Source organism: Onychomys torridus, chromosome 11 (assembly GCF_903995425.1).
Source record: "Onychomys torridus chromosome 11, mOncTor1.1, whole genome shotgun sequence".
In the NCBI taxonomy this organism is placed as follows: Eukaryota; Metazoa; Chordata; class Mammalia; order Rodentia; family Cricetidae; genus Onychomys; species Onychomys torridus.
Window position 1 is genome coordinate 12,271,123 of NC_050453.1, and position 12,475 is coordinate 12,283,597.

The 12,475-nt window shown below is 46.4% G+C and overlaps 1 protein-coding gene across 3 annotated transcripts in view; it reads left to right on the top strand.

Annotated features, from left to right (window-relative positions):
- Positions 1–4,125: 4,125 nt before the first annotated feature.
- Positions 4,126–12,475, top strand: part of Mia3 (MIA SH3 domain ER export factor 3) — a 43,691-nt gene continuing 35,341 nt past the window's right edge. For 2 of the 3 annotated variants that reach the window (XM_036203068.1, XM_036203064.1), the window contains exons 1-3: positions 4,126–4,307; positions 8,192–8,325; positions 11,628–11,714. In XM_036203068.1, the coding sequence (XP_036058961.1) occupies positions 4,175–4,307; positions 8,192–8,325; positions 11,628–11,714 (354 nt within the window). In that variant the 5' untranslated portion in view covers positions 4,126–4,174. Of the gene's footprint in view, positions 4,308–4,948; positions 5,103–8,191; positions 8,326–11,627; positions 11,715–12,475 lie in introns of those variants that run through there. The other variant, XM_036203065.1, reaches the window with a different exon arrangement.

The window sequence follows — 12,475 nt, forward strand, 5'->3', positions numbered from 1 at the left end:
TTATGATTATTTTATTTTTTGTTTATTGTTGTTGTATTTGGCTTGTGGTACTATGGAACAAACCCAGGGCCTGTATATTCAAGACAAGTGCTCTACCACTGAGCAACATCTGTAGCCCTCAGATTTGTTTTTATCTTACAAGTCAGAGTCTCACTGTGCAGCCCAGACTGGCCTTGAACTCATAATCATCCTGCCTCAGCCTCCTGAATACTGGAATTGCAGGTCTACACCACCAGGCCTGGCTAGAAACCTCTTAATGCTGACACATCAACGTTATTTGCTTTAGAAAACACTGCCTTGTGATTGAGTGGATTTCTAGTAGGGTGTGATAATATGCCTTCCTGTTAACTCATCACACCCAGCTCTGTCATTTTATATTTATTTTTATTTTATTATTATTGTTATTATAATTGGTTTTTTGAGACAGGTTTTTTTTTTTTTTGGTTTTTTGAGACAGGGTTTCTCTGTACAGCTTTGGAGCATGTCCTGGAACTCACTCTGTAGACCAGGCTGGCCTTGAACTCACAGAGATCCACTTGCCTCTGCCTCCTGAGTGCTGGGATTAAAGGCGTGCGCCACCACTGCCCGGAGACAGGGTTTCTTTGTGTATCCTGGCTGTCCCGGGACTCAGAGCTCTGCCCACCTCTGCCCTCCCCTCAAGTGCTGGGACTGAAGGCATGTGCCACTACCCCCCAGTTCTGCCATTTTATCCTCACTCCTCTGTCCACACGGTGGCTGCTCTAAGTACCTTGCCGTTTTCTCTCTTGTCACTGGTTTCAAGCATTTTGCTCTACAGTAATTGTTTTCTCATTATTCATGAGCCTGGGTGTATTGAGCTTCCTGAGTCTGTAAGTGATCATCGGGTTTGGATCATTTCCCTTGTGATTCCCTCACACATGCTTCCTGACTTCTCATTATTTTAGGAACCTTAATTATATGTACACTGGACCAGCCAAGTTGTGGGTGCTGGTGGTTCATTTCTTCCAGTCTTTTCTGTTTTGTAGTGGAGAGTTCACTAGGATGTTATTCTATGATGTCTAGTCCACTGTTGATCCCATTCAGTATAATTCATCCCAGCCATTGTCTTTAAACAAGTTTTCTTTGGATAGAAGCTGTAGTCCTCAGTGAGTTGTAGATGTAACCGTCTTGTTGAATAAGAAACACAGCCAATTGCAGAGTTAAAAACCACGAGGTCAGAGCAATAGCTGAAAACCTTACCCTTCACTGCTTCTGCTGTCTTTCCTCTCCACAAGAGACCTACTTCTGTGTGTGTTTTCTTTTTATAGACTTTCTGTTCTGCTTTCTCATTGGTTGTAAACCCAGCCACATGACCTCCTCATCATTGCCTGTCTGCACAGACCTCCAGGTCTTCTATGGTTGGTATTGAGATTAAAGGCGTGTGTTGCCATGCTGGCTGTATCCTTGAACACACAGAGATCTGCCTAGCTCTGCCTCCCAAGAGTTGGAATTAAAGGCGTGCACCACTACCACCCAGCTTCTGCTATTGCTTGCTCTGACCCCAAGGCAACTTTATTAACATACAAATAAAATCACATTTCAATACAAATAAAATATCACTATATCGAGTAGTTTCATTGTCCATAAAAGACAACTCCCCCTGGCAATTTCAGCCGTAGGCTTCCTGGATGCTTCTAGATGGGCGGCAAGGCGAGTTGGCAACGATGTGTAGTAATATGCTGTCTTCTGCTTATCTCAGACCTGGTTGTCTTGCCTTCTCTTTCACACACCAGAGTCCCCAAGCTCAAGAGCCCTCTATATCTTATATGTCCATGTCCCTTCCACCACAAACAACACACGTGCACTTTAACTGTTACACCGTGAAAATCCCCTCTGCGGGGTTAACAATGATACACTAGGTTAGAGTTTACGTCAGCCATCAGAGCCACACAATCAAATGCCGTGAGCAACAGTGGTGCTCACTCACCCACTAATTACACATCCACTAGTGGGCGAACTATCACTACCACCCTGGTTGTCGCCTGAGAGGTTTCTTCTCTTCACCCACTAGACTGGCTAATGTCTCTTTAGAGAAATATATACATTTTTAAAGGAATGCAAGTAAGTTAAACCTTCAGAACCCCGTGAGCCAATGAATACAGGCACATGCTGCCAAGCCAGAAGATGTTAGTTTGATTCCTGGGGCCCTCTGGTACAAGGCTAGGACAGAAAGAACTATGTCTTATCGTTGTCTTCTGACCGCTACAATGCATCCCCCAAAAGATAAATTAATTTAAAAAATGAAAGCCTTCACAAGCCAAATGGCCTATTCTTCAGTAATAGGAGAATTGTGAAAGCATATATATGCTTTTCAAGACAGGGTTTCTCTGTGTAGTTTTGTTGCCTGTCCTGGAGCTCACGCTGTAGACCAGGCTGGCCCTGAACTCACAGAGGTCTGCCTGGCTCTGCCTCCCGAGTGCTGGGATTGAACGTGTGTGCCACCACTGTGTGGCCTGTAAAAGCATATTTAAATCAAAATGTCACATTGTTTTGTTACTCTTTTCCTACCAACGAAATGTGATTTAATTTTCTTCTGTGAAAATAAGACGACTTTAAATAACTCTGATCCATCTCCATACCCTGTTAGCACACAGAACAACAGGGAAAAAGTGCAGTGAGTGTGCAGTCAGTCACTTTGACAGACATGTCCCCATACAACAATAAACATATCTGCGGACCTGTTCCTGGTGTTGAGGATGCTGCTTGGGGGGGGGGGGGGACACTAAGTACCCTGTATATGGGACTTGGTTTAACTCAATAGCACCATACAAGGGGAGCTGTGGTTCATCCAGTACTTCATTGTTCAGCACATCATACACAGATGTTTCCCTAGGCACCTAATAGGAGTGAACAAAACAAATTAGGACTTGGATGCAGCTCACTGGTAGCTCATGCTGAGCATGCCCAATCTCCAGCACCACGTAAGTTCACTTTGCTCTTGTGGAGCTCTTTGAGGTTGGGTGGGGGATGGTCAAATAGAGAAATAAACATAAGGTGAGTGGTAAACGCACTAAAGAAAATAAAGCAGGGTGATGTGCTTAACCATCCTGGGAAGGTTTCTCTAGGGGTGGGGGGGGGGGGGGGGGAAGGGTGTGTGTGTGTGGGGAAGGCCCGTGTATGCTGTGCTGCTGTTACAGAGGCAGGATGGAGTAAGGGGAACTTACCCCGGGGGACTATGTGAGGAATTATCGCAGGTAGGGGGAAACTGCAAGCATGAACGCACCAAGGAAGCAGTGGGCTTGCTGTGTTTGCGTGGACCTAACAGGTAGGGAAGGATGCCATCCAAAGGACAAGAGAGGCCGCGTCATCTGGTGAAGCCATTGTATGTTACTTGGAAATACGGAATTGTGGGAAGGTTCGAGGAGGGGAGAGACACCCCCGACTTTATCCTCACAGTCGTTACTCTCGCTACTGTCTGGACAGTAGCTATTGGTAACACGAGGGCATTCAGGTGAGCCGTGAAGTTGGTCTGGCCTACCGTGTTGGCAAAGCGGATGGTGAGAAATGGAAGTAGAACACGTGTTAGACTAAAGGACTTCTTCCTTTATGGACAGAGACGGGGATCTCAAGGTCTTGGGCAGAAGATCACTGTCCACTAACCCTCTCCTTAGAGGATGCGGCTTTCTAATTCACCATCTCACCCACTATTCCATTACAATAGAAGAGAGCCGTGTGATGGGGGCCCCAAACAATCCCGTGGGGTCTGAAGTGTGCACGGGGTGGGGGTGGTGCCTGGATTAGTTGCTCACTGTGGCCAGTCCTGCGTGGGCCTCGGCCGTTCAGAACTAAGAACCGTGGTTGGAGGAAGTGATGGAGAGGGATGGCTGATCAGCGTGGACCAGAAATCCGAAGCCGGCGGAGGGAGGATGCGGAGTGACGAACCGCGTGACAAGGAGGGTCGTTTGTGAAGGCGCCGGAACCGAAGCCGGCGATTGGGTGAGGGGAAGGTGCCAGCGGCGGTTGTCAAGGCAGCAGTTCGGGAGGGACGCCATGGCCTCCTCCGAGTCACTTCGCATCCCGCGCCGAGCCCCTGCTGACGTGTCGCTCGCAGCGGCCCGCCGCCCGGGCGCCTCCCCCGGCACCGCCTGCTCCCGCCCCGCCCCCGGCACCGCCCGCCGGCGGCCTCCGCGTCACCCGCGCTCGCGGTGGCCACAACATGGCTGCGGCGCCGGGGCTGCTGCTCTGGCTGCTCCTGCTCGGGCCGCTCTGGTGGGTCCCGGGCCAGCCGGACCCGAGCCTCGGCCGGCGCTTCTCGGACTTCAAAGTGTGCGGGGACAAAGAGTGCAGCAGTGAGTGTGGGGTGGCGGGGCGGGAGGCGGGTTCCCGGGGGGAGGCGATGGCCGCGCAGGTCGGAGTCCCACGGTTCGCGCCTGGCCTCGGGGGTTGGGGGGGGGTGTCTCAGGCCCGCGGAGCCCACGCCGGTACGCTCTGCTCGGCGATCCCCCTGGTGGTCCCGCCGTGGGGGCCGCGCCTGCCACTTGTTGCCGGGGTTTGCTCTCGGCTGCTCTGACCTGGCTGGGGGGCGCAGCAGACCCAGCCCGGTTTCCTGGGGTCAACTCCCTGTTTCCTGGTCGGGGATCTCCGCCTGGGCTCCCGGAGTGATGGGGTGGCCCGCCCCCGCATCCTGGGCACCCGGTGCTGCAGCCAAGAGCGTCCCTAACGCCGGCCGTGGGGAACTGGGTCCGCGCTAGCCCGAGACCCACGCGCTTAGGGATCTGGGGCGCAATCTCAGTGGCTGATTGACGGTGGGGTTCCTTCAGAAGGCACCCCGGTGCTGCCCCTTCGACCTCTCGGCTGCATTGGGACCAGCTCGCATCACCTTTGGAACCGGAGTTTAGGTTTGGGATGAGCCCGAGGCCAGGAACGCAGTATATTCCGAGGTCTCTCGGGTTCTCTGCCTCAGTTCTGTCTCTCTTTTGCATAGAAGCTTCTTGCCAGCTGCCAAGTAGGGCTGCAGGAAGGTCAAAATCTTTTGCTCTTAAGGAGGCCGAGGAGCTGCACCTGTCACCACCACCTGAGAGCCGCAGCCTTCTCCTCTGCGCGCAGTCACGCTCTGGTCCTAGGTTGGAGGTGCCATGGAGAAGGTTAGGATTAGAAGATGGCTATTGCTGTAATGGTGATAATAAATACTCCAAAGGTCCAGCTTTTCTTTTCCTTAGTCCCCTATGTTGCTGGGACCCATTGCTGCCCAGAATAATTCACAAGGCTTCCAGGTTGGTCTCCAACAACTGTGCCTTATTGTTGATGTCCTTCATAAATCACAAGCAGTCCATATAGAAAATTATTCCTCCTAGAAGACTAAGAAGACTACATGTTACCCATTTATATTCAACTGGTTTTGTGAAAAAAATCCCATAATTTGAATGGTTTGCACCAATACCATTAAAGAGAAAGAAAAGGGTACCTGTAATTTTTTTCACCTAGATTCTAGGTCCTAGAGATAACCCAGGGCCAATGTAAATAAACGTCATAAATAAAATAAAGGTGGAGCCACCACTGTGAATTTTCTATTAACAAACCAGCTATTGCGATTTTGAATATTACTCAGTGTTTTCTGTTCTTCGCTTTCAAACACAATCTCACCCAAGTTCCTCAAAACTCGAGAGGACGGTATCCCTGGGGCTGCTTCAGAACTGAGACCCCTGCTTGGAAGAGTTTTGGGCTGTAATATAACTTGAGAATTGGCCAGTGTCCAAACAAATGTAATCAATCGCAATAGGCAATGATAGAAGCAGAGCCCAGGTCTGTGTTGCCTGGTAGGGAGTGCTTAGTGGTGGAGGGTGCTCTGAAAGGTGCCACACAATGTGCATATCATTCATAAATAATAAGCAATACATAAAGGTATAAGCTGTTTTTGATATATTACTATACATCCCCAAGAGTCTAAGGAGGGAACCAAACAGTGCCGTTTCCAATCTGAGTAGAATTCCTAGCCTCAATTTCCGTTAGTCTGGCCTCTCGTGTTAGTCCCATCTGCATTATGATGCTGACATATCTGAAAATAATCCTGTTTTAGCTCTAAAAGCCAAGTGACACCCTCCAAATCCGTATGCTTGCCCCTTGGATATGTGTGTGTGTGTGTATTTGTTTGTTTTTTTGTTTTTTGTTTTTTTTTTCTTCGAGACAGGGTTTCTCTGTAGCTTTGGAGCCTGTCCTGGACTAGCTCTGTATCCCAGGCTGGCCTTGAACTCACAGAGATCTACCTGCCTCTGCCTCCCAAGTGCTGGGATTATAGGTGTGCGCCACCAACGCCCAGCAGGATATGTGTTTTAAAATGTGTTTGTGTATGATTGCTAACTGGCTTTTAGACAAAGTGCAATTTCCATCACTCCCATGTCTCTGCCCTTTAATGCACAGCTAATTTCATTTGGTAAAATACTGCTTCTACCAGTTTGAAGTTCTGTATTTTCATTCATTCATTCATTCATTCATTCATTGGAGACAGGCAGGGTCTCACTATGTATCCCTGGTTGGTCTGGAATTCATAGAGATCTTGCCTGCCTCTTCCTCTCCAGTGCTGGGATTAAAGGCATCTACTACCATGTCTCGCCATAGTTCTGTTTTTTTGTTTTTGTTTTTGTTTTGTTTTTGGTTTTGGTTTTTCGAGACAGGGTTTCTCTGTAGCTTTGGAGCCTGTCCTGGACTAGCTCTGTAGATCAGGCTGGCCTCAAACTCACAGAGATCCTCCTGCCTCTGCCTCCCGAGTGCTGGGATTACAGGCGTGCGCCACCACCGCCAGGCCATAGTTCTGTATTTTAAGTGAGAAAGTAACTTCTGACCTAGTCTCATAGTTTTGTTTGGACCCTGACAAATGAGGTATCCATCTTGGATTTTATTTCTTAAAAAAAAATGTTTTGAAAGCTTTTTTAGGTTTGCTAAGTGTGTGTGTGTGTGTGTGTGTGTGTGTGTGTGTGTGTGTGCACGTGTAATACTGGGGGACTGAACCCAGGGCCCTGTCTATACCATATAAGTATTCTACTATTGAGCTACATCCAGTACTCTTTATGCTAGGTTACCCAGGCTTGGCATTGAACTCCCTCTCTACTCCAGTCAAGCCTTGAGCTTATGATCGTTTTACCTCAGCCCCTGATTACTGGAATTATAGGTCTAGACCTGGCTAGAAACTTTCTTAATGCTGACACATCAATATTATTTCCTTAGAAAACATTGCCTTGTGATTGATTGGATTCCTAATAGTGTGTGCTAATATGCCTTCCTGTTAATTCATCCAGATACTGTGCAGAGACAACTTAGCCATAATGAAATTGGCAGTGTTTACCACTGCCCAGGAGCAGTTGTGCCTTTACAGGTCGTGCCTGTTAGTGGTTGGTTCAAGTTAATTGACCCCTTGGGGGTTCCTAGGAGTGCTTTCTGGCTCCCTGTTATCCCTACAGGTAGCTATGTTTAAACCAGTCAGCACCTGCACCTGCATTTACACACCCACAAAATGAAGTCTTCTATGATTATGGCACAGCAAAGGGGTCGGGTGTGGGGGGGTGCTAGAAGATTAGAGAGGGAAACAAAGAGTTGACTGGAGAGCAGCCATCTGTGGTGGCCGACATGTTGGTTTTGGTTTCTCAGACAGCTACAAAGAGAAGTAAAAACTTGCCCTCATCTGATTATAGGGGTGATGTGACTTACAGCAATGAGGCTCTAGGGATTTTTGACACTTGGAGCATGTGGATTGAAGCCAATTCCAGAAGAGTACAGGGAAGCTTGATTATTGTTTGTGATGGGATTCTTATATTTCTCCCCAAATCTCTAAGAGCTGGTAATGCTTGCCTCACACATACAAAAACCCTAGCTCTGAGCTCCTGCATATGCCTACAATCCCAGCACCTGAGAGGTAAAGGCAGGAGGATGAGGAGTTCCGGGCTATCCTTGGCTACCAAAAAAGTTTAATGCCGGCTTGGAATACATGCAACCCTGTCTTAAAAAAAACCAAAAACCAGGCCGGGCAGTGGTGGCGGATGCCTTTAATCCCAGCACTCGGGGAGGCAGAGCCAGGCGGATCTCTGTGAGTTCAAGGCCAGCCTGGACTACCAAGTGAGTTCCAGGAAAGGTGCAAAGCTACACAGAGAAACCCTGTATCGAAAAACCAAACCAAACCAAACAAAAAACCCCAAAACCAAAAACCTAATATTGTCTCGTTCTTTTCTGTTTCTGAATACAGTGCTAATGTACCGTGGTGCAGCTGTTGCAGACTTCACAGGCCCTGATTGTCGTTTTGTGAATTTTAAAAAAGGTGACCAGGTGTATGTCTACTACAAACTTGCAGGGGGCTCCCCTGAAGTTTGGGCTGGAAGTGTAAGTAAAACCATGAGAAACTGTATTTCCTTGTTTTTGTTGAATTTTGTAGCACTGTAGATTAAATGCTATGGATAGTGTCTTTCCTGGACTATAAACAGAAGGCAGCCCTGTGGTCCTAGCAGGCCTCAGACCTGGCACACAGTAGGGGTGAGAGAGACAAAGGTCCCTGAAACAGAACTGAATTGGTTCTGGCTATTGCCCCACAGCTATACAGGAAGCTGCATGTATAATTCAAGTCAAAATGGTAAAGACCTGAAAATCTTAAAAGTTCATTGTCTCAAAATATAAGAAGTATTTGTGGTCATTAGACTTAATCTTATGGATAGCACTTAAGGTGTGCAGGGTTAACGTTTGTGTGACTTTTCTCTGTAAAAAAATCTGTCAAAAAGCTGACACAGGGCTAGGGAGCTAGCTCAGCCAGGACCCTAGTTTGATCCCCAGAACCTACTTTAAAAAGCCAGGCTTTGTGGGTGTGCTTGTAATGCACAGTCCAGGAGGTGCTGGGTGGGCAGATCACTAAGACACATAGACCAACCACCGCACCTACTGGGAGAGACAGAAACACAAGGTGAGGTGTGAGTGAGGTAGAGGCAGGCAGACCTCTGTGATTTGAAGGCCAGCCTGGTCTACATAGTGAAACCCTATCTCAAAACACAAACCAAAACCAAAACTAAAACCAAACAAACAAAAAATCCACAAGGTAGACAGCATTTGAGAAATGACAGAGAGGTTGTCCTCTGGCCTTCACACACATACACATATACACTCAACTGCACCCCCACCCACAGTACACATACAGGCCTGCACATACATGAATATACACATAGATACATGTAGGCAGGCACACACAAAAGGGGAAATATTGTGCTCACTATGTGCATCCTTGTTTGTTTGGTTTTTAACTTCTGAGGTATCTTTTTCTTGCTGTTCTTTGTGCCTGGAAGTTTCCCCTGGGATTCTGTTCCCGGTACTCTTTGGGCCTCTTGGTATCAGACATGGCAGACAATGACTGTATCCATCATGCTCTGGTGTAGGTTAAGCAGGAGACTCTCCAGCAGTGGCCTGGCTGAGAAGCATGAGTGTGGTCCTTTCCTTTTGAAGAGGGCTTTGTTGACTAAAGGGTCTGTGATGACTTGTGGGATTGTTCCACCTTAGAAACATTCCCACTCCCAACCATACGAAGTGTTCACTCGATAAAACACCAAATAACCAACACAGAGTAAGGTTCTAGTAATCCCCTGGGAGAAAAAAAAATTTCAGCTTCCTCTGGGGAATTTTTTTTAAGCATTCCAGCGGCATCACGGATATGAGGAAGAGTCTGTTCTGTTTTCCGTGTCTCTGGAGCTGCCCCCACGTACCTGTGCTCCATCTGTTCATACACTAGTTACAATCCTTCTACCTTCCCACCTTTGGGCTTTTGGAGGAATAAGCTGGCTTTATGTTTTCCTTCACCCATTAGCTTTTTCACCTCTTGAGGTTTTGTTCTTTCTGAGTCACAGCTCTTCCTCTGCTTTTTTATTTTCTTAATGGCAAGGTCTCATGTATCCAGACTAGCCTTAAGCTTCTGACCCTCCGGCCTCTACCTCCCCGGTTCTGGGATTACTGATGCCCCATTTGTGCAGTGTTTCAGATTAAACCAAAACTTGCTTCATGAGAGGTAAGCATTCCACAGCCCAGCGTTCACCTTGCCTCCTTCAGGGACCCTGCTTTAGCACCTGGCCTGAAGTGATCCTGGCTGGCTGGAGTGTGTTTGGGTGGGGCTCTGTTTGCTCTGCTCCTGTGACAGCAGCCACTTGACTGCTTTGCCTGTCAGCCAGCTGGTGTCTCAGCTCCCTCTCAAGTCCAAAGCCACATGTCTCATCTGCCTTCTTTTGGAGGATGGCCTTACAGGGCGCTACAGCACTTAATTACATTTGCTCTCGTAGTAGCTTAGGCAGAATTGGCCCTCTTGAGGCGTACTCGGTCCTCCCCACCCCCAACTCAAATCAGCAGTGCTTTGGCAGGGAGGATACACAGAAGCAAAATTAGACGTGAGAATGGCTTCTGTGAGGGCCAGTGATTCCGTGAGACCAGAGGAAAGACAGGACGGCTCCTGATGGCGGAGCTTTATGTAAGCTGTGGTCTCAGGTGACAGATCAAGGAGGAACTCCTCCTTCCTTTTCCACCTAGCTCTGGATTCCGTCACTTTTCTATCCCAACCTCCACAGCTTTGTCCCGGAGAACAGCAACATGTATCTGCATCGTCTCTCATTTCATGAACCTCATCATTTGTGGAATTAACAAGTCTCCCTAGTTTTCAGAATGACTTGTTGGAATATCTCAGTTCTCACCCTACTGTCTTTTTGGTTTCATAGCTTCAGGGTTTATCTGCCAGTCTTGTAGCATTAATGCCCCAGGTCTTATCTAATCTTCAGGCTTTATTTTATTACCAACACGGCCTCCAGATGGTTTCCAGATAAACCAAGAACACTGGTGACTGGGGATATTTTAGAATTAGTGATAAGGTGGCCTTTCTTCTTGTGTCCCTGACCCACCTATCAGTCCGTCTATCAGTCTACTTTATTGTTTGGGAACAGGGCCTTGCCTCCTTTCAGACTGTGGCTAGTGAGGGACAGTTTCTCAAATGGAGCTTTTATACACTGTCTGCTTACTTTATATTCTTAATTATGCACACTGGGAAAGACCGGTTATTTTCTGTAGATTTATTTTACATGGAACTGGAGCCTGAGAGGTAGGTAAGTATGCAATACATCATAATTTTATTTAATCCCCCCAAATACTTCTAAGTACTGTTTTTGGAAAACGCTATCAGAACATATGGTATCAACAGATATTGTTCATTGTAGCAGCGTACATTTCAGAAGCCTTGTTTGCTTCTGCTGATTTTCATGGCTGCTGTGAACTGATTTAAAGGAGACTTGTAAGAAGTGGTTCATGAACAATGCTATCAAGTACTCATGTAAATTCTTGCCAGAGATCACTTGGAACTGTGTTTCCAGTCAGCTTTGGTTTGCCAAGTCTTAGCCATACCGTTTTCAGGAAGCTTCTCTTATACAGATCTCTAATTACTTCTAACTGTAACACTATGTGCTGATATATAAAAGAACATGTCTGTGGCTTGGAGAACTGTTGGTTTAATATATTAATCTTCATTGGCACAATCATGACAGTGTAATTATTAGCAGCAAACATCTATTTTTCTTGCTCTATATTGTCTATGTATTTTTTTGTCACTGCTAAAACTCTCCTTTGATTTCTGATACAGAACTTGATGGGTATTTGTCCATTTTTTCACATAGGTTGGACAAGTCTTTGGATATTTTCCAAAAGATTTGATCAAGGTCCTTCAAAAATATACAGAAGAAGAGCTACAAGTTCCAGCAGCTGTAAGTTGTTCTCGGCTACAAACTGGCTTATAAGTTCAGTTGTAATCACAACTTTTGGTGGTGTTGGTGGTGCTAGTGTAAGATGGTGTTAGGCAAGACATTGCTTTCCCTTACAGCTCTTACACAGTGTAATTAACTCATTTGAAAGTCAGTGAATGTTTTGGACAGCAGAAAAACAACCCAACATTTGTGTATCAGATTTTAATTTGGAATCAGACTAACTGAATAAGAACATTTGAAAAGCATTTGCAGGAGATTATGTACTCTGATAACTGTTTAATATATTAAAGTTGATGTTCTTATAGGAGGTTGTATAGACTGCTCTACAGGACTTTTCTCTGCTTTTTTTTTTTTCAAGTGGAAGTTAAGATTTTAATACATTAGCCAAGTGTGATGATACTCACTTATAATCCTAGTATTTGGGAGATGGAGACAGCAGGATCAGGAGTTCAAGGCCAGCAGGATCAGTTTCCAAGGTCTTGTCTCCAAAAATCAAAAAAGAAGAAAAAAAATCTTTTTACTTAGTTATCAGAGGTAAATTATTTTATTTTACAAGCAAAAAGAGGTGTCCCAATTTGAAAATTACTCATTGGGTACTAAACATTTTAAATATATAGAAAGCAGGTTCAATTAATCAAACTCCAAATTGTGTGCAGGCCTATTCACACAAAGGCTTTTCCCGACTCTGGTGACTTAGTCCTTACGTCCCAGGTTTGGAAAAGCTGTGCTTGGGGCTTTATGTGAGGTCCAGTCTCAAGTCT